The 22,644-nt window shown below is 35.5% G+C and overlaps 2 protein-coding genes and 1 non-coding gene across 4 annotated transcripts; 2 read left to right on the forward strand and 1 right to left on the reverse strand.

The window, feature by feature from the left end:
- The first annotated feature begins 5,921 nt into the window (after positions 1-5,921).
- Positions 5,922-8,045, forward strand: LOC143590811 (DNA replication licensing factor MCM4-like). Its single transcript, XM_077071177.1, has 5 exons — positions 5,922-6,044; positions 7,297-7,456; positions 7,539-7,675; positions 7,772-7,825; positions 7,895-8,045. The coding sequence occupies exons 1-5, from the start codon at positions 5,922-5,924 to the stop codon at positions 7,967-7,969; spliced, it is 549 nt and encodes a 182-aa protein (XP_076927292.1). The 3' UTR covers positions 7,970-8,045.
- Positions 8,046-9,232: 1,187 nt separating this feature from the next.
- On the forward strand, positions 9,233-12,379 carry LOC143590817 (uncharacterized). Of its 2 annotated transcripts, XM_077071183.1 has the most exons (9): positions 9,233-9,418; positions 10,798-10,878; positions 10,965-11,053; positions 11,144-11,218; positions 11,358-11,452; positions 11,544-11,773; positions 11,810-11,930; positions 12,009-12,071; positions 12,151-12,379. In XM_077071183.1, the coding sequence occupies exons 1-9, from the start codon at positions 9,296-9,298 to the stop codon at positions 12,237-12,239; spliced, it is 966 nt and encodes a 321-aa protein (XP_076927298.1). In that variant the 5' UTR covers positions 9,233-9,295; the 3' UTR covers positions 12,240-12,379. The 2 variants fall into 2 exon arrangements, with proteins under 2 accessions (XP_076927298.1, XP_076927297.1); XM_077071182.1 differs by having other exon boundaries at positions 11,544-11,930.
- An 8,525-nt stretch (positions 12,380-20,904) lies between these two features.
- On the reverse strand, positions 20,905-20,976 carry TRNAD-GUC (transfer RNA aspartic acid (anticodon GUC)). Its single transcript has one exon. It is a non-coding gene; the product is annotated as a tRNA-Asp (tRNA).
- Positions 20,977-22,644: the final 1,668 nt, after the last annotated feature.

A 22,644-nucleotide genomic window follows, 5' to 3' on the forward strand; every position in this document is an offset into this window, starting at 1 on the left:
TATTGGCTCATCATCATTAGTCATTACTATATTTCTTTTCTTTGAAAAATTATCATGAAATTCTTATTTTAGTATGACTATTATTCCTACAAATTTTTTTATTTGTCCACTCAACTCTTAAACCTTATTTTATGGAAAATTCCGAAAATTAACGTTTAAGGAAATAAATTTCTAGTTTTAGATGTCATTTGCAAGAAATTTCAGAAATAGGTATTATAAACTAGTCGTGACGAGTAGTTTGCAAAACCAATTAAAACTTGTCACGTGTCCTTATACTAACCATAACGAGCACGTTCACTAATAATTTACTCGTCACGGCTAAATAAGTTGTATGCCTCGTAATCAACGCCCACGAGTAATTTATAAGTCCTTTAGTTGTGACGAGTAGATTGTAAGGTTCAACTAGTCGCGACGAGTTAACTACCAATAAACTCTTCATGTAGGGAATTTAAACCGAGTAAACGTCACGACTAAAGGACTTTTTAATTACTCGTGGGCGTTGATTACGAGGCATGAAACTTATTTAGTCATGATGAGTAAATGATTAATGAACATGCTCATTACTATTAGTTTAAAGGCAAGCGACAAGTTTTAATTGGTTTTACAAACTACTCGTGTGTTATTAAAATATACTCGTCACGACTAGTTTATAATATCTATTTCTGGAATTTCTTGAAAATAACACCTAAAACTTGAAATTTATTTTCATAAACGCTTATTTTCAGATTTTTTCCTTTTATAAAACATATTTTCTAAAATTATCACTTTAAGCTTTATATGTAAGAATAGAGAACCTATTGAAAAATTTTCTGAGTGATTTAGTAGCTTAAAATAAAATTGTTTATATACAAAACAAAAATATACGTAACTTTGCAAACTAAACGAAACTAGCTACCTTAGCTATCTTTCTTTCTTACAAAACTATGTTTTGCCTACAAACTTCAGTACAAATGAAACACCCCCCCCCCCTCCTCTTTCAAATTGGAGGTGCATACAACACGCGCGAATAAGCAACCAAACTCTTCATGAACCACTTCTGGTATACGTAACTCCCCCCCCCCCCCCTTCAAATTGGAGGTGCATACAACACGCACGAATAAACAACGAAACAATTCATGAACAAAATCTAATATACGTGATGTTTTTCACACTCACATGACCATAACACACAATATGTTTTCTATAATTTTTTTTCATTAGTTAGCAGACATTCCTTTATTTTTTAAATTCTTGGTCACAAGCATAATTTTCTTTTTACTTTTTCTATAAACAAGTTAAAAAAGTTAACAGCAATTATTATATATGTTCACAAATATTTGACAACAATTACTACAGTTTTTGAAGCTAAACCGAACAAAAGAGAGAAATTAAAAGAAAAAAAATACACATATTAAAAAGAAAGAGAAAGAGTTGTAGCATTACAAAAACGTTTTAGCTTTGAAGTTTGACAAGTTCAATTCCATTAGACCATGTGAGTCAAAACACTTTATATGGGAACGTTTTTCGACACGTAAAGTCTCGATCAGCAACGAAGAGTTTTACAAAAAGTAATGAACTAGTAAAAAGCTTCAAAACTCTCCTGCGATTTATTAAATTATCCCCCCCCCCCCTCTCCCTCCCCCCCTCTCTCTCAAGCTAACATTGTGTACACGACGCTGGAACCAAATTTGCTCAACAACTTTATTGTGTGTGTGTGTGGTGGTGTGTGGGGGGGGGGGGGGGGGTTCACAACTTTTGGGGAGAGTTTTGGAGCCCAAAACGCTCTACTACGGATGACTTTATAAAATAAGAAAAATGAAAATCCGATGACTCATTCGACTTTAATTTGGGAAAATTCCCAAAATACGTATTTTCATAAGCAAGTTTCTAGTTTTAGATATAACTTGCATAGAATTCCATAAATAGGTTTATAAAACTAGTCGGGACGAATAGTATGTGTTACCAAACGAGTCGTTTACAGAACCACTTAGAATATGACATGTGGCCATAAACCAATCGGGACGAGCACGTTCAATACTCGTTTAGTCGCCGCAAATAAAGAAGGTGCATTCCTTGCAATCAAAGCCCACGACTACTGTATAAATGTTTTCATCGCAACGAGTAGATCTTAAATTTCTGGAATGAGAGTAATTTACAAACTAACTGACGCGATAGTTTGGCTCAAGAAACTCATCGAACCGGTTAGTTTTACAAAAGACTAACTGGACCTGTTAGTTTGCTAGCTCAATTAGTCAATATGAGTAGATCTTGGTCAACGATTGGTTCTTTCGGTATACATGTCTAATACGAGTAGTTTGTTACTAGTTACCTCGTCATTATTAGTTTGACCTTACAATCTACTCGTGGCAGCTCGTTTTAGTGGCAATCCGGTAAATTTGAAAAATATATAAAAATATTACCTAATCCCTTATTTTTATGTCATATTTTATAAAAATATATAAAAAAATGTTAAATAATCTTAAGTGTTTCAGTATATTATTATTATGCCAATTTAATTTGAAAAACTTGTGTTAATACAATATTTTACAATTATTATACTAATACAATAATATCATATGTGTTGGTTTGCATGTTTATTACAGAAAACCACTAGGGCTGTAAATGAACCGAACAAATACGAACAAGGCCTTGTTCATGTTCGTTCGTTAATAAAATAATGTGTTTATGAACAGCTCACGAACACTTATCGAACGAGATTTTATGTTCGTGTTCGTTCATTAAGGAAATTAATGTGTTCACGAATAGTTCACAAACACAAATAAAATCGGTAGAGCCTAGAGATTGAGACCGATATATTCATCAATTTAAAAATTGAAAGCCTATAAACGAATCGAATGAACCCGAAAAGGGCATGCTCGTGTTCGTTTGTTTAACTTTAAAAGAACATGGGCACTTAATCGAACAAATATTTATGTTCATGTAAGTTTATTTTAAAAATGGACATTTGTGTTCGTTTGTTTAAAATCTCAACGAACATAACTGAACAAAGATAAACGAGCATAACTGGACAAAGATAAACTAACATGTATGAACATATGTAAATGAACACAAATATAAACGAACTTAAATGAAAATACTTAAATAAACATAAATTAACAAATACAAAACCTTTAAGCATAAACGAACATAATAAACAGACATAAACGAACACAAATGAACGAACGAAACATGTGTTCATGTTCGTTCGTTTATTAAATAAACGAACATAAACGAACTTTTGCCGAACAGTTCACGAACAGTTCACCGAACGTTTAGTTCGTTTACAGGCCTAAAACCACCACTGATAGGTTAAGCTTTGCCGAACACAAGTACGTTTTTCCAAAATTGCAAGGGTTCAAAGGCTCCTTGTGAAATATTACTACTGCTAATGCTACATGTTAGTGTAATCCATATCAATTATGAAATATTCATTGTTCACAAATTTCATTTTCTTTTTCCCTTCTTATTTAACCACATATCAATTAAGTGTATTAACATGAATATAATTAGGTGAACAAATTTAACCACAATAACAACAGCTTTTTTTTAAATACATATTAAAAAAAAGAGCCTGAGTTCAAGTCTAATCTGTAATAAAGAAAAAATATAAAGCGTTTTAGGTTGTACTAAAGGGTTTTCTCACCTATGATAGGTTGCATTCTAAAAGTGATCTCCGATAGTTAGAATATGGTCCTACGGCTATGAAGATGAATAAATGAGCTCAGTGACCCGTCAATAATCAAATTAGCCGTTCCGGAAACAAAAAAAATGAAAGAGCTATATCAGTATCATGACAAAAACGTTTCTAAGAGCATTCTTATCCCATCCATTAAAACACTCTCTATCCTTAAATTTTAAAAAAATCTTTCAATTAGTCACTCCATCCAATCCCCTATTTATATACTCTATCCCTAATTTATGAAAATATGATACAGTAACTTTTCATTTATAAAAAGCTACTGTAGCACCCCATAACTCAACTCCTGTACTTTCACCCGCCTATTTCATCTTCTCCCGCCCATATTCATTTCCCTCTTATTATAAAGCTCATAATCTGCTTTCTGCTTTCTCCTTTCTTTCTTTCTTCTTTACCTATGAAGCAAAACAGAGGCAAAACCTAAATCAAATAATTATTTTTCATCGTCAAAAGCTGCAACAGGTACTCACCCAATCACCCTTCTTTGCAATCGTCTTAAGTATTTTAGGTCTTTTGTTGTTAACAAAATATGTATTTGGGTTTTTTGTAAGATGAATGAAGAAAAAGTATTTATTTAGATTTTATATTGTTTGACCCGCCCCGCCCCGCCGACTCGAAAATTTTTTATTGTTTGACTTTGACCCGACCCAAACCGAACTGCTGTCCCGAAATTTTCTGAATCCATAACTTCGGCCCCCGATGATTTTGGTCAAGCTTCGCCACTGATGATTTGGAGGTGTTCTTTTCTTACAAATATGTCTGCGGGATAAGAGAAGTTAATTAGGGTTTGTAGATGTTCTAATTCCATGTTCTTGGATAGTAATTTGGGTTTATTGGGGTTTCTAGATGGATTGTAATTTGGTTCATGATTAGGGTTTTGGGTTGAGTTGTATACTTATTTGTTCATAGAGAATAAAGATGGTGGTTTCTTTTATCATCATATTTAACACGTTTCAACTTTGTGTGGATTTATCTAATTTATTTGGTCCATTTTATTGTTTTTAGAGTATGCAAGTTGTTTTCTTTTCTTGATTTAATACAATAAAAGTTACAAAGTAGTACTGATAGTGGAATTATCCACATAGGATGAAGTTTTGTAGAACATGAAATAATTAGGGTAATTAAATTGTGTTCATTTATGTAATCAGTATGTGTTATAATCGTTGGCCAGCTAATGAAACTATTGTGACTATTAATAGATAAGAGAACACATTCAATAAACTGTTATATTTCTTTACCAATCCTAATATAATAATCTTTGTACTCTATTGTAGTTTTGAGTATGGATGCACAAGATCAAGGTGTATCCTACACCGATCTTCTTTGTGGGAATTCTATTGTGAGCCTTGACGACTCTCCACCTTTCCCCACAAATGCAAACAGTGTTAAGAAATCAAAAAGGGGTGTGAACTTCACCGCTAAAGAAGACGAGCTAGTCGTTGCTGCATGGCTTAATCATAGCCTTGATTCCATTCAAGGAATAGATCAGAAATACTCTCAATTGTGGGAAAATATCTATTTGTACTTCGAGCAACATAAAGAAACCACAAACGAAAGGTCAATCAAGTCTTTATCAAATCGATGGTCTAGCATTCAAAAGGCCACTAATACTTTTTGTTCGTGCCTAGATCAAGTTGAACGATTAAATATAAGTGGCATAACCGATCATGATAAGGTAAAATTCCACACTCTAATTTGTTTTGTGAGTATTTTATAATGTTGGGTTAATCTTGACGGGTCGAGGTCAAAGTTGGGTCATGAAATTAAATTAAGTTTGCTTTTAATGGGTAAGTTAAGTGTCAATAAAGCAAAGTGAGTCCGAACCAACATAAAAATACTTATTTTGTTTTTCTAACATGTATTTTATTTGTTTAAATGCAAGTTTGATAAGGCGAAGTTTTTGTACCATAAACAAGAAGAATGCGACTTCGCGTTTGAGCATTGTTGGAACCTATTAAAGGACCAACCTAAGTGGATTTTACGAGACGCGAAGGGCGAGTCAAAGAAAAAGAGGATGACGGTCCCATCCCAGACCCTAACCACAACCCCATCCGAGGCTGGAAATGCAATTGAAAATGAAGTTATCGAATTGGATCGACCACTGGGTAGGAAAGCTGCAAAACGATCACGAAAAGTTGAAGGTGAGCAAACCGAGGAAATCAAACAACTCAGAAAGATGAAGTATACACTTTTAGAGGAGTCACATGCTCAAGAGAAAGAGTTTTATCGCCTTCAGGCAGAGAAGATGGCGTATGATAGACTTGCTGAAGAAGAAAGGATGAGATTGAAGGCAGAAAAATTGAGAATTGAAGCTGAGAAAGCGAAGCTTGCAAAGAATGAATCCGATCAACGGATTATGATGTTGGACGTGAGTGTTATGACAGAACTCCAACGACTATATTTTGAGGAACTTCAAAGAGAAATCATAATGAGACGCAATCGTGATTGAGATAATCAACTTTAAAGGCCGAACAATAGTGCATATATATTAGTGCTACGAGAAATCGTATTCCCCTTTTTGGTGTTACATGGAAGTCTTATTGCATAAGAACAGATTTTTTTTGGCATTGTCTAACCTTATACTTTTATATTTTTTGGGTTTCATGAATTCAAAGCCTTCTGGCCTTGTGGATGCTGGACTTATTTTGTTTTTAATTAAAGGTTGTTGAAATGTTGTTTTGTTTGAAATTAATGTGCTTTAGGTTGCAATTTAATGTGTGTGTTTTGTTTGGGTGTGTGGTTGCTTCAAATTAATGTGCTATAAGCTGCAATTTTGTTAAACTGTGTGACAAGTTAAGGGGACATCAATATCATTCTGCAGCTCTTGTTGTTTTATATGTTCATGTAATTGTTTCTTTTGTATTGCATTACCTGCTAGTGCATTGGTCTTTGGATTACAGCTGTGATTTGTTTGTATTGTGTACAAGCATGTGGACAAGAATTTATTGGACAAAAGCCATGTGAATATATTTTGAAGTTATGTTTTAAAATTGGATGGAGATTGTTATGGTTTGCTTATTGTTGTTTCAGATAAGTTGGTATGCTAGTTCCAATTTTTCTTTTTGGTGGCATGATGATGACACAAGTATCTGATATACAAAAGATAACATCATTCTTGGTATTTTGTAATTTTGATTTTTAAGCCAACATAGTAACCCTAAGGGTAATTTTGGTATTTTATTTACCTTCAGTATTGGCAGCAGGTTATAGATTTTTAGAAGGCTAATACGAGTAGTTCATAATTACAAGTGCAGTTTAGTGAAGCTTCTTTTCGCGTTACAGTGCAATACTTTCGCATCAGTTGGCTACAAATGGTGTATGGCATGTTTGGATCGGTCAAGTAGACTTTAATCTATTTTGGATGAAGTTAATTGGGAATTTGCTGCGAACTGTTTGGTTTATTGGAGGTCAAGTTTGCTGCGAATTTGCAAACGGGTCAAAGTCAACATAATAAATGGAACTAGGGATGAGCAAATTCGGTTGTTAATTGTTATACTTCCAGGAAGTAGTAAAAAGGTTGTTAATTGTTATACTTCATTACAATTTTTTTGTAACTTTTTTTTTTCAAACGGGCCGAATCGAAAAAAGTCGTTAAATTTTGCTAAACTTTGAATCAACAGGTGATTACAGCTACTCCTAGACAACTTGAGAGCGTTATGCGCCTCAACGAGGCTTTGGCCCGCATTCGCTTTTCAGAAGAGGTTGAAAAGAAAGATGTTGTTGAGCCTTTTAGGCTTCTAGAAGTTGCATTGAAGCAGTCTGCAACCGATCCTGCCACTGGTAAGCATTCAAACAAGATAAAAAAAAATACATGTTAGTTGGTTAATTAGTTAGGTAACTGATAAAGATGTTTTCTTAACAGGAACCATTGACATGGACCTGATTACTACTGGTGTCTCTTCAAGCGAAAGAATGAAAAGAGACAATTTGGTTGCGTTGACTCGCAACATTATTATGGAAAGGCTGCAACAAGGAGGTCCATCTATTCGTATGGTTGAGGTGCGCCTTTTTTTATTTTTATTTTTATATTTCAGTTAGCTTATTTATTGTTATTAAGCATTAATATTTAATATGAAAACCATAATTACTCTACAGCTGCTTGAAGAGTTGAAGCAGCGTAGCGAGATTGCTGAGTTGCATCTTAACGATGTAAGTGTCGCTCTGTTTTTCTTGAGCAGGACTATTTTAAACATCTCCTAAGATTTTTTTTTTTGGCAGTTGCGAAATGCACTTGGTACTCTTGCAGGTGAGTTGTTGGTGGATGTCCGCGGTGATAGTGTAACAAGAGTATGAGCAAAGGCTAATATCCGCTTCATACAAAAGTTCTAGAGATTGTATGCTTATTAACATCAAGACGGAGTATTGCGACATTTGTGTACTTTTGGGTTATATATATGTTGAACGCTTTGACATTATATGTGTGATGTTAGTTAGAAATGCTTGTGTATGAGATGAAAGGTGTTCGGATTTGCTGCATGGTTTAACCTCAGTATTGGCAGCAGGTTATAGATTTTTAGAAGGCTAATACGAGTAGTTCATAATTACAAGTGCAGTTTAGTGAAGCTTCTTTTTGCGTTACAGTGCAATATTTTCGCATCAGTTGGCTACAAATGGTGTATGGCATGTTTGGATCGGTCAAGTAGACTTTAATCTATTTTGGATGAAGTTAATTGGGAATTTGCTGCGAACTGTTTGGTTTATTGGAGGTCAAGTTTGCTGCGAATTTGCAAACGGGTCATAGTCAACATAATAAATGGAACTAGGGATGAGCAAATTCGGTACTACTACTGAATCAGTACTAAAGTTTCGACTTTCGGGATCGTTACGGTACCGAAACCGGTATTTCACGAATTTTTACCTTCGGTACCGGTATTATCCCGGTACCGTACCAGTACCGAACCGAATATTTCGATACCGGTACCAAGAATTCGCGATTTTCGGAATCGATATTTTTGGTACCGGTACAGTACCAAGCTCATCCCTAAATGGAACTCAGTTGAAGCGTTGTTCAATGAAGTGCTATTTTGGATGAAGTTAATTGGGACCTACGAAGAAATTTAAACGCATATCGATTATAATGTTTGGTTTAATATACTATATGAGTTCGAGCCGACTTTAGGCTTGCATAACGTTTAACGCAATTTTTCTGAAGGTTATTAGAATTATTTTAGACGAAAAGTATAATAAGACAAAATAGTCTTTAGTTAAAATTGTAAATGAATAGAAAGAGAAAAAATAATTAAAAAAGAATGTAGAGATAAATATAGAGGTTAGGATGTGTGGTGTTTTTTAAAATGAGAGGCATATTTTAAAAAGTAGTGAATTTTTGTTAAATTATGAGGTTAAAGATGGTGGATGGGATAAGAATGCTCTAATATACGGAAAAACGAAAAGTTGTGGTCTCGTCAAACAGCCAATAAAAAGCAAACGTCTCATTCACATGCAAAACCAGGCGCGTGGGTCATACCAACCAAGTAAAAATATGAAAAACTAACCGACCCGATTACTCGTTACGCAAATTCCCACTGGGTTTTAGTCTTCTTCTTCATCTCTCACGCATACTTGAAAAGGGTTTTAGGCCTATTTTCTCTCTCTTAGGGTTTGCTTGTTGGTTTAGCCATGGACCGGTACACGAAGGTCGATCAGAAGAAACCTAACATTCCGATCAACGAAAATGAGATCAGAATCACCTCTCAAGGCTTGGTTCGTAACTACATCAGCTACGCTACCACTCGCATTCAGGTTTAATCACCCTCATTCCGCTGTTTACTTCACGAATCAGTATTATTACGTGTTTTCGTTACGGTTATGAGATTCGCTGTTCAATTTACGCTTATTGTGTGTTTCTCGTTGCGTTATGGTTCGATTAGGTTATTAGGTTAAGTGATGATACAATATTACGACGCCGATCGCTTGATTTTGTGGTGTACGAGTTAATGTAGGGTTTTAGTATATGTATTATTAAGTGTATAACAGCAGTTGTTATGTTTTGGTCGAGTTGATTTGTTATTGTTATTATTATCTTGAGGATCTGGATCTAATCGATTGGTGCATGGCTTATGAAGATTGATTTTACTCATTTACGATGGATACGAGCATCGTTAGTTTCTGTTTGTAGGTTTTGTTTGGTTAAGAGTGTAATGTGAAGAATGCAGACTTGTTTGATGTGTTTTTTTGTTTTATTTTCTATTCAGCTAGGCTTTTTAGGGTTTGATACAGTTGTGGTAGGTAAAACATGTTAACTGTACATCTTCTTAACATTTGTCGCCTACATGTTAATGTGTATGTCTTCATTTGTGGCTCTATAGCTATATGTTTCATGATTTATTCATCTTCCTGTTTGCATTTTGTGTTTCTCTAGGCTGTATTTCAATGTGTTGACTTAAGAAATCGTGTTGATATTGTAAAAACATCTGTTGGTTTATCAAACAATGGCTGGAGTGATGGGGGCTGCATCTATTATTGGCATTGAGCCCTGCAAGATGGCTTGGGTCTTTAATCTGTAGTTTGGGCTTGTTTTTCTTGATTGAAGTTATCTTTGTGTGTACTATTTTGCTTATTACTTTGTTAGTCTCTCACTACAATGTAGCTTTTTATCTTTTGTTGCGAATATATAAATACTAGTTGTATTGGAAACCTACTTTGTTGAAATATGCGGATGCGGCAGCGTTGTTTTTCTAATCGTTGTCCTTTTTTCAAAATATGAAATTATTTATAACAAGCATTACTGCAGTAGTTGCATCAGTTTTGAGCTCCGTCTGTCATCTTGTTGAATCTCTTTGTTTTAAGTCTTAAGGTTGATTGATTGACAATCATGTGTTAGTAAATAATCTTGGCTTTGTAGTGTGTTGTATCCAACTGCATGTTGTTGTTGTTGACAATTTTTGTTTGAAATGATTAGTTAAATTTGGTTTTGAAAAGTTAAATTGTCTTGATAAAGATGAAATTTCAGTAGGCAGTTATAGATTACTGTTCAGCTATGCATTAATCTTTATATATTGACTTGGCCAGTTGATGTTAATGTGTTATAAGCAGTAGGTACATCCTTACTTATGTGCCTGGTTATTTAAGTCAGTGTCATATTGTTTATGTGAAAAATCTAACTCAGATTGTTACTGTAGGAGAGACGTGGGAAAGAAATTGTCTTGAAAGCAATGGGACAAGCTATCAGCAAGACAGTAGCGATTGCTGAATTTCTTAAGGTTTGCTACTCAAACCACTTGTGTACATTTCATTGCTCTGTTTTTATTTTTTCACTTAATTAATAAGATGCTTTAATTTCAAACAGAGAAACATACCTCGATTGCATCAAGATACTGCCATCAGTTCCATAAGCATAACTGATATATGGGAGCCGATTGAAGAGGGCCTTTTACCGTAAGCTTAAAAATTGTTACTCTGCAAAAAAATAATAATATGGGCTAAAATACCTGTTAGGTGTTTCTCATTTTGTCAAATAAAATGCAGAGTGGAGATGACACGCCAGGTGTCCATGATTTTCATTACCTTGTCAACAAAGGAGCTAAACACGAATTCACCTGGGTTAGTTTACAGCTTAACCTGTAATTGATTACTTATAAAACAGTTAAACAAATATTACAAAGATTATTAGCCTTCTTGGCTCTCTTCCTTTTCTCTAATTAATATTTCCTTTTACAAATATGCATTTTTCACGGCTCAGGTACCAAGCTCCAGTTTATGTGGAGAGATCAAAACCACACTATAACAGTTATCAAAGACAACAACCAAGACAGGCGCATCAGTCATACAATGAAGGTGAGTTGTTTCACTTGTCCAAATGGGTAAATTTTATTCTTTTTTTTAATTTTATTTTGGTGTTAAAAAAGAATATTATTTGCATGTGCAGAGCCATATAGTGGTAACTATAGGGGCCGTGGTCAAGGTGGTGGTGGGGTAAGAGGTCGAGGCTGGAACAACATGTATGGTGGCTATCAAAGCGGAGATGGGTACAGGAACTACCAAGGAGACAATGAATATGGTGGTAACAACTACCAAGGTGGCAGCAGAGGGTATGGGAATGGCAACAACTACCAAGGTGGCGGCAGAGGATATGGGAATGGTAACAACTACCAAGGTGGCGTCAGAGGGTATGGGAATGGTAACTACTTTGGCGGCGGCAGAGGGTATGGGAATGGTAACTACCGAGGCGGCAGGGGGTATGGTAACTATCAAGGTGGTGGTGGTGAGTACGGTAACAACTACCAAGGAGGCGGTGAATACCGAAACTATCAAGGTATGCTAGGCTTTTCACTTTTGCAGATACACCAACACTGCATCATTTTTGTTTTCACCACTATTCTGTTTTTAATAGATAACAATGGCTATTCGAACCGCGGTCGAGGCGGTGGTCGTGGTGGAAACGCTGGCTATCGTGGTTAGTGGCGTCTTTATTATTTTACCCTTCAATATTTTTCTGTTCTTTAATGGGGTTTATGTATGTTAATGACAAACAGGAGGTGGGTACATGAGAGGTGGTGGTGGCAGTAGGGGTGGCGGGTTGAATGGAAGAGGTGGTAGGGGAAGGATGGGCGGGGCGGAGTAGTGGTGTTGCTATATTGCTGCTATATATAATATGCATGCTTGCCTTGGTGTTGGGAGTTTGTTTAAAGAAGTTAAGAAGGATGGGGGCTATTACTTCATCCAATAAGTAGTGATTTAGAACTTGACTCCTGATGTCTTCTTTTTCCCTATTTTGGTTTTTGGGTGAGCTGATATTATTATATATGCTATGGTATAGCAAAAGAAGCAAGTTTATTATATTAGGTGCAGTTTATTTTGGTATATTCTGGATTATGCCTTTTCTTGTATATGTTCATATAACGTTTCTTTTTTTTTTTCAGTCTCTTTGATCTTGTTTCTTTTTTATCTGGAAAGACTTGGTTTGTTGGCCGATCGGTCTTTGAGGTACCAATTAAGTTGGCTAAATGGATTGAATCGATTTAAAATTGTTACTAGATAGTATTGTAAGGCTAAAATTTGGATAAACATCATACTGGCACTCGTTTCTTAGGTTTTGAGGGAGAAGGATATGAGCATACAATGGTATGTATACATTAAAGTGAGTATTTATGAAATATCGATAGCTATACTTGAGTAAATATATGAAATTGTCTCGTTAAAAATGCTTTAAGGTTTATAAGGTGTTTAAAAAATATACTAGTTTGACAATGTAAATATAATATCGTTAAAGACTGTAAGACTTATGGTGGACATCGCCTATGGATGTTGGAGAATGGAGTGTATCGATCAAAATCTATTCGATGACGTTTGAAATGAAACAAAGTCTTAATACAATAAAATATTTTTTTCTTTAGTATTTGGGTTATGATGGAAGAGAAAGATATAAAATGTAAGAGAAAATTACTGTTTATGTCCATGTGGTTTTAAGACGGAGGTAAAATGAGTCTCTGAAAAAAAATTTGAACTGGTTGAGTTCCTGTGGTTTCAAAAACGAACCATTTGTGTCTCAATCGCTACTTAACTTTCAGGGTAAACTTTCATTTTATTGAAATCACAGGGACTTAAATTGTTCGTTTCTGAAACTACGGGGATTCAACCAGTTCAAAAAAATTTTTAGGGACTCATTGTGTCTCAATCTTAAAACCACAGGGACACAAACAATAATTTTATCAAAATGTAAAGATGAGTAAGTATATGGTTTTAATAGATATATTTAATCTTTAGTTTTTCTAACGGCTATTGCTAACACGTACGCTCTATTAGTTTACAATTTTCTTCAGCATGAGACTTAGAAATCCTCTTATCATAAAAAGAACACATTATCCAAAACACCATGATATTGCCAGCCATAGTATTTGAAAATAGGAATATACTCCAATTTTATAAGCTAATCAAAATGTTTTAACATGTCCAACTAATTTATATTTTTTGCTTTTGAAAGGGTGTATGCAATTGTAGGTGTTAACTGATGATCAGACGTCATATTCGGATATCAAATCCCCAACCAACATAAGTTGACTCATGTTTCTGACAAGTCTACAAATTTGTCTAATAAAATATTTAGAGGTGATATAGTTTTCAAAAATCAAGATGCTTTTTAAAATCCATCAACTAAAGTGCTAAATATGATAACATCATTTTTATTTAGACTTACAATGTTGGTGATCGAAGAAAAAAGGTGAGGGTGGGATACTGGTGAAGTTAGGAATTTTTACCTATGATTTCGGTATTTCCCGATGCTTAGCTTTATTACTAACAGGTGTCATGGTTTGCGGGTTGGGTCGGGTTGGGTCACATAAAAAAATGTGATAATCCTAAATTGGTTGTCTTTCTTTTTCTTTCTTAAAAATTGCCAATAACCCCTAAATGCAAAAATTCCAAATAATTAGCATATAATTCTAAGCTTAAACATGTAATTCTAATAAACCACTAACAATACTAAGAGTAATCCTAATCTTGTTCAATTTTGTGTTCACCTAAAATCAGATTATGTATTTTTCTATTGTTCTTCTTGATCATCATCAAGCTGAAATACATTACAATTTCCTATATATAGTTTGGCAACTTTTGTTTGTGAGACAAATACTGTTCTTTATTCTTATAAGTGACGGAGCATAACTTACAAACTTTTTATTTAAGGTTTTCTTGCATTGCTATAATGTTATTTCGGCCAAATCACCCGCGTGCGTATCCCTCCATGACCTAACCTAACCCAATCCTCCACTACCCTAAACCCCACCATACCCTTCTTCAAATCCATCGTCCACTATCTTCATTGACAGAACCAGAAATTTGTAACCAGAGGTCATAGTATTTATATATTTCTAACTATGCTAGTGTATGATAATTTTGTTAGTAATGTAAATAAAAAATAATATAATAATGATAAAAGTTTAAAAATCTAGACATTTTAAACTAAGTTCAATAAAAAATGTAGTAATAAGAAGTAAAATTTTTAGTAAATTAAAATACATGTGTTAAATTACTAGTATATTACAAGTGTTAAAACAGTGATATCAAGAGAAGAATATGGATAAAAGCTTTGCTTGTATTTCACTCTTAGTTTACAATGATCAAACTACAAGATAAATAGTTGGAAGAATATGCTAATCATGGAAATATACAATTAAAGAAAACTAATATGCAGCTATAATATTGGTGCAAGGAGCCGTTGTGATTGACTCTAAAAAGGAATAGGATATGATGTTAAAAGTTGATCCCACCAATTTCTCTAAATTATTTTTTTTCCTTTTCTAACATTCCCCCTCAAGTTGAGTAGTGGGGTCTCCGATACTCAACTTGTCAAGACAATTGTTAAAAATTCTTTCGTTCACAGCCTTTATTAACATATCAGCTAACTGATCTTCTGATCGAACGAACGGTAGCTCTATAATTCCTGTTTCAAGGTTTTCTTTGATAATGTTCCTATCAACTTCCACATGCTTTGTACGATCGTGTTGGACAGGATTTTCTGAGATTTGTATAGTAGCCTTGTTATCACACATGATCTTACTAGCTTCAGTTTGGGGAAACCCGATCTCTTTCAGAAGTTTTCGTATCCATAGTACCTCTGTCAGACCTCGTGCAATCCCTCGGAATTCAGCTTCGGCACTGGATAATGCTACCACCTTTTGTTTTTTGCTTCTCCACGTGACCAGATTTCCACCAACTAGAGTAAAGTATCCTGACGTTGATCTTCGATCTTCTTTATCTCCTGCCCAGTCTGCATCAGTATATAGTTGGATCTTCATCAGGTGTTTATTTGGTTGAAAGAGAACGCGATGTCCCGCTATTTCTTTGAGATATCTTATAATCCTCCATACTGCTTCCATGTGAGTTACTTGCGGTCGATGCATAAATTTGCTGACAACTCCATCCGCGTATGCAATGTCTGGACGAGTGTGCGAAAGGTATATCAATTTACCCACTAGGCGTACAATCAATCATTCCCGTCTCGGCTAGGAGGTCAAGAATATACTTCTTCTGAAAGTACTTAAGCCTTATAATCAATCAGACCTCGTGCAATCATTCCCTTGTTTAGACCTCAATCTTCAATTCCAAGGAAGTACTTAAGCCTTCCCAAGTCCTTCATTTCAAACTCGGAGAACAAGCAATTCTTCAACTTCTTCATCTCATCCTCATCGTTTCCTGTAATGATTATGTCATCAACATATATAATTAAACAAGTTGTAAGTTTACCTCTTCGTTTAAGAAATAAAGTATGGTCAGAGTTGCTTTGTCGAAAGCCGTATTTTTTCATTGATAGAGTAAATCTACCAAACCAAGCTCGAGGTGCTTAAGTCCATAAAGAGACTTCTTTAACTGGCATACTTCTCTTGTCTTGAAGCCCTCTGTAAATCAAGGCGGGGCTACCATATATACTTCCTCTTCCAGTTCTCCATGGAGAAATGCATTCTTTACATCAAATTGATGCAGTGGCCACCCTTCGTTTGCGGCTATAGAAAGTAATACTTGGATAGTATTGATTTTAGCCACCGGTGAGAACGTTTCTGAGTAATCAATTCCGAATGTCTGTGTATATCCTTTAGCTACCAATCGTGCTTTGTATCTTTCAATACTTCCGTCTGGTTTATGTTTGATTGTAAAGACCCATCGACATCCCACGGGTTTCATTCCTTCTGGAAGGATACATTTTTTCCATGTGTTGTTCTTCATTAGCGCCTCCATCTCTGCTTTCATCGCATTTTCCCAGTTTTTCGATTTCAAGGCTTGTTCAACAGTGGTTGGAATTTGTTCCGAATACAGTGATGAATTGAACGCTTTAGCTTCTTTGGTCAAGTTTCTATCAGCTATGTTTGCCATAGGATACCTAGAAGTCTTAGACTGCTTTTCTAGAGAATATCGTTTTGGTGGAACCCCTCTGTTAATTCTTGGTGGTAACTCATATTTTTCAGTTGTCATCTCTTGTGTTGATCTTTCTTGTATTGTTTCAACTTGTTCGGTTGTCGTCTCGTCAATATTCCGATGAGGTTCAACTTGTTTAGCTGTCTCTGCAAAGGTCTCATTAGATTCATTATATTGATTATTCTCATGGATTTCAGAATTGCTTACCTCTGACGCCAGGTTGGGGGTGTCTTGTTCTGTGACCCTAATCAATGGTTCCATGGGTTGCTGTTGGGAACTTGGTGACTCATCTTGGGTACTGTGATTAACTTCTTCTGATGATGGTATCCAAGTCAACCAACTCAATGTGTCATCATCCTCACTATCCCCCTGACCATTGTGTTGGGAATTGTAAAAAAATTATGTTTCAAGGAAACCACAATTCATGGTAGTGTACATGTAACGCCTTTTTGGAATATAACATCGATATCCTTTCTGATTAATTCCATAGCCCACGAATACACATTTTTCAGCACACGGGTCAAGTTTGGTTCGATTAGTTTTTGGTATGTGCACAAAGGTAGAGCACCCAAAGATTCGTGGTTCTAAGGTAAGAGCGGGTGGAAGTTTAGTGAATTCTGATAGGGTTTAAAGAGGAGTTTTTAGATTAAGAGTTTTTGTTGGTAGTCGGTTAATAAGATAAGCTGTTGTAGCAACAACATCGGGCCAGAAGGTCTTAGGAACTCGAGATTCGATAAGAAGAGCATGAGTTATTTCTAGGAGAATACGGTTTTTCTGTTCGACAACACCATTTTGTTCAGGGGTGTGTGAGCAAGAAGTTTGGTGAACTATTCTTTTTGTTTGACAAAATTGTGTCATGGAAGCGTTAATATATTCTCCTCTGTTATCTGATCGTAAGACCCTAATATTTTGTTGAAATTGTGTTTGAATCATCGCATAAAACGTGATGAATTTATTGACGACTTCATATTTGTGTTTTAAAAAATAAATCCATGTCATACGAGTGCAATCATCAACAAAGAGAAGGAAAAAACGAAAATTTTACCCCCAACAACCTTTGATGGACCCCACACATCGGAATGAATTAATGAGAAAGGTAAATCAACTCTTGTGTTATTTGGACTAAAAGTATGTCTATGGCTTTTAGCCAATGAACATGGTTCACAATTCAATTTCTTATTTAATGGAAAAAGTTTTGGAAATAATAAATGCAAATAACCGATGGAGGGGTGCCCCAACCTTCTATGCCACAACCAAGCTTCCCTAACCATAGTTCCATGCACTAGCATCACAGTACCACTTTGTTGAGTCACTTCATCCACATAATACAACCCTTGGCATTCATGCCACGCCCAATGATCACCCCCGTCCTGATGTCCTGTAGAATGCAAAAGGTTTGATGCATAAGAACCGTGCAATTTAATTCCTTTGTCACATGACTGATTTATAGCAGTTTATGTGATAATGAAGGAATGTAAAGACAATTGAAAAGTTTTAAGGTAGGTGAAATTTCAATGGCTCCACCTGCTTGAACGGGGACCACTTCACTATTAGCCGTTTGAATGTGATTTTTTCGTGGTTTGGATTTTGAAACCGAATCCGATAATTCAAACGTCATAGTATCCGTTGCACCGTAATCGAATATCCAAGGTTTATTAGTTATTTCCCCAATATTTGCCGTATTAGCTTTTCCAATATTTTGTTCAATTGAATTATTTTCAAAAACTACCTCTTTCATATCTGAGGTAATATTATTATTTAAAAAAAGATTACGTGGAGTGTTGGTTAGCAATTCTAGCACTTGAGGGGAAAAAAACAAAGGATTTAAAATTGAAGGGGTTGAATCCATATGTTCAAATTATTTGCACTGGCAATCCCCCCAAATCCTCCATCTCTGCTAGCCGGTTTCGGGTGATCACTACTATTTCCAGAGTTGCTCATGGTGGCCCCCAACTTTAACGCCTTTCTTGTGCCCATCGTTCCACCATTCCGACGAGCTTAAAACATTGATCTTTCGTCTACTTTACCATCCCACGGTGACTACACTTGAAGCTAGATTTATCAATTCGGGATGATGACCCACTTGTCTTGTGGTCTGACCGCCGTTTCAGCGGAAGGTAAGGGATCCCTCTCGTTTAATTGGATCATAATATTGTTTGTCTAGGGCATTAAGAAGTTTCTGTTCTGCTCTAATGTTGTTGTAAGTTGCAATATCGGCAGCACACACCTTGCATCACAATCCAAAAATCTTCAAGAGGTACATTATTTCGCTAGCTTTAACAAAGGTCTGCAATTTGTCTTTCCCGCTACTATATGTGACAACGAGGGCATCCACAACGATTTGGCTGTGGGAAGTGACGGTTTGATATTTTGTATGAGCCATGAGAATACCACGAGATCATCTTGTTCCCACTGTTTGTACTTCTCGTCAGTTGGGTTTGGTGGTGCTGGGCTCAAGAGTGCCTTTGATTTTCCACCAATTGCTACACGAATCATTCGTGCCCGAAGGGCATAGTTTTGGTTGTTAAGTTTGAGGCTTATTTTTAGGCTATCAGAAAGGGTTTGTTTTTGGGTTTGGTTATGAAGGTTCTGGTTTTGGAGATTGAGGCCATTCAAGAGGTTTGCGATTTGGGTTGAAAGGACATCATTATTGATTAGGCTGCTGTCGCTCGTCATGGCGATTTGAGGTGAGTAATGAGGAGAATATGTAGATGAAGAGCAAGAGGATATGAATTGATCCTAGGATCATTTACCGATCTGATACCATGTTAAAACAGTGATATCAAGAGAAGAATATGGGTAAAAGCTTTGCTTGTATTTCACTCTTATTTTACAATGATCAATCTGTAAAAGCTTCTTTGATTGTTTTCTTATTGTAACCCTCATTTGTCTCTGTAAGCCTAAATCGATTGTTTGAAATAATAAATCAAGGTTTTTTACAGAAATAGATTAAATAGTCTTGCGATTGTCACATTACACAGTGAAATTATGTGGAAGTTCAAGTAAGATATGCCAAAAACGATAGCTAGTTTACAAATCACTTACAACTGTGCAAGGAAGTCGAGTTGTTTGTGAGCTATCAAGACCGATCTACAGTCTACTAAACAGTGAACCGAACCAAGCTAAAAAGAGCTCGAGCATAGCCTCGTACATCAAATATGATTATACTTGAGAGCTCGATCAAGTATATTGGTTGGATACATCATACATATAATAATATAACATAGAATGATAGAAAGTAAAGGATGTTTTAAGTCACTGTGCTTAATGCTTTATTAACATCAACTGTGTCGATTAGTTTCAAACTCAGGTTGGTTTAATGTAGGGTGGCAAATGGGTTGGGTTGGGTCGAAACGGGTCATGGGTCGGAACGGGTTAGGATCGAAACGGGTTAGGGTCGGAATGGGTCAACTAAAAAAAGGGTTGTTTTGGTTCAGCTCGGAACGGGTTAGGGTCAAAAGGTTTTGGTCAGAACGGGTCCGGGTCGGAATGGGTCAAGGTCGGAATGGGTCAAAACGGGTCGGATCGGTTTTTTTTTTTAAGAACGAGGGTAAAGACGCAAACGTTTTAGTTTTTTTACATTTTTCGTTTTTGATTTATATTTTGAGTTATGATTTTTTTATTATTTTTTTAGAATTTTTTTGGGAGGGGTTTTATAAACCCCTCCCAAAAAAATTCTAAAAAAATAATAAAAAAATCATAACTCAAAATATAAATCAAAAACGAAAAATGTAAAAAAACTAAAACGTTTGCGTCTTTACTCTCGTTCTTAAAAAAAAAAAAACAAAACCCAAGAAATGAACTGAAACCGAAAGCCGACGGAAACGAAACATAAACCAAAAACGAACCGAATTAATCAAAACCGAAAAAATCGACCTAAACGAAACTAAAAACTGAAACAGAACAGAAATGAAACTGAAATAACAGACAAGAATGAAACAAAAAGCCGAAAACGAATCCGAAACCGACCAAAAACAAACAAAAGAAACCGAAACCCAACCCGTTCAGTGCTCTGAAACCGACCAAAAAGAAACAAAGGATACCAAAACCCAACCCGTCCAGTGCGAAAGCTCATGTCGGCTCGAAACCTAAACCGAACTCGTTCCAATCAAAATCCCGTTTCAACCCAAGCTTACCATATTTCCTTAAAACACTAACCCAAATGGACCCATTTATTTAAATTTGTCGACCCATTTTGGCCCGAAAATAAAAAGGTGGAATTTTAAGTAACCCATTTTGACCGATCTTATTAAAATCTGTGACCCAAACCAACCCATATGATTTTTAAAACAACCCAAATTGACCCATTTAAAATAGTTTGGGTCAAGATTGCCACCCCTAGTTTAATGATAATATGACATTCAGATGAGTAAAAATAAAAGCGCCATTGCCGGGGATCGAACCCGGGTCACCTGCGTGACAGGCAGGAATACTTACCACTATACTACAACGACTAGGTGACATATTTTGTTACAAACATAATAAGAAGATTAGGCTGTAATAAATATTTGTGTGCTAAAGTTTTCTTAGTTTAAATTACTGGATTTGATTTTGAAGTTATTATTAAGTTAATTAAACATATTCAAAGAATAATTTTAAAAAGGGGTAGCGGCGTAGCTTGTTGCCCGCTTGTCTTCTGTTTCGATGTAATCCAATAAACAATTAATACGGCAATTTAATATAATCCAATTTTATAAAAAAAAATTACTTTAAAAATTTGCAGATCTGTTTAATAAGATTGGAAACATGGTTAACTTCTATTCTTAATTCTTCATTTATAGAAAAATTACTTACATTGCTTTAATAATATATTTCAGATTATTGTTCGATAGTTACTACAATCGATAGGAACTTCTTTGGAACTGGAGTAAGTAATTTTCTTACTACTGTCTTATCTTTCAAGAAAGTACCAAGACTTTTGAACTTGGATCTTATGTTACCTAACTAGCTTGTCACAGTTTCATAATCGTTCATTTTTAGAGTCTCTAATTCGCTTGTAGTCATGTTTTTTGAACCATTTATGCTCCAGGGTATTGAACTTTAATCGAGTCCTAAACTTCCTATGTAGTTGAGTATTGTGCAATTTGCATTAACACGTCTTCTAGTAATGTTTGTAAGATCGTTGCTTTTGTCATGGGTACTTCCTTTTCATACATATCTCTTTGATATCAATTGTTTCCCAGAGACCATAGGCCTTTAAGATTGTTTCCGACAACAACACTCTAAGTGGTGTGATTTATGTTTGTCAGTTTGGGGCATTGAAGTGATATATTTCCTTGCTCACCAGATGTGTTCACCTTTCTTTCTTGATAAAGTTAATGATTTGTTATTGGTAACAAAACTGAAAGTTAAGATTGCCAGTGACTCAATAGGCAAATTGCTAGTAGGGATTTATAGTGGTCACCGGTTTTTCTTTTTTTGTAAGACCCCGAACCCCGGGAATCCTACAGTTGGTAATCATGTCCAAAATTCACAAAAATTTAAAACCAAAGCAATTTGTTTTATTCAAACCAATTCAGAGTAATAAACAGCGGAAATTAACCAGTATCAAAAACCCCAGAAAACGGGGGCATATTCCCAAAGTTAAAATAAAATAAAATGTTTTGTTTTATTAGAAGTCCTCGACTAGAAATGCCTTCAACTCCGAGTAGCGTCCAACACGTCCAAGCGGTAACATCCACTTCTTAACATGAAAATCAATCTAACATACACACAAAGTCAGCTAGAGCTGAGTGAGTTCGAGTTTTCATAAACAATAATTCATACTTTATTTCAAAGTTATAGTTCTAAACAGCAGAGAAGATAATAATAAAATAAATAAATATAGTTCACCAAATAATACATTCATCGTCGAACACACGTACACGGGTCTCTCCACCACGAGTCAAGACTCGAGTAATATATTTGACCCGGACGCGGTAAGACCTAAGCACGTGACACGAGCCTCTCCACCACGAGTCAAACCCGAGTAATATATTTGACTAGCCACGGCTTACACATCCAAACACGTGATACGAGCCTCTCCACCACGAGTACAACCCGAGTAATATATTTGACCCGATCACGGTTTAACATACAACGGGCCTCTTCACCACGGGATTTTAAAACCCGAATAATATATT

This window comes from Bidens hawaiensis, unplaced genomic scaffold (assembly GCF_021521415.1).
Source record: "Bidens hawaiensis isolate Kalapana, Puna unplaced genomic scaffold, B.hawaiensis_p1.1 tig00039005_1, whole genome shotgun sequence".
NCBI lineage: Eukaryota > Viridiplantae > Streptophyta > Magnoliopsida > Asterales > Asteraceae > Bidens > Bidens hawaiensis.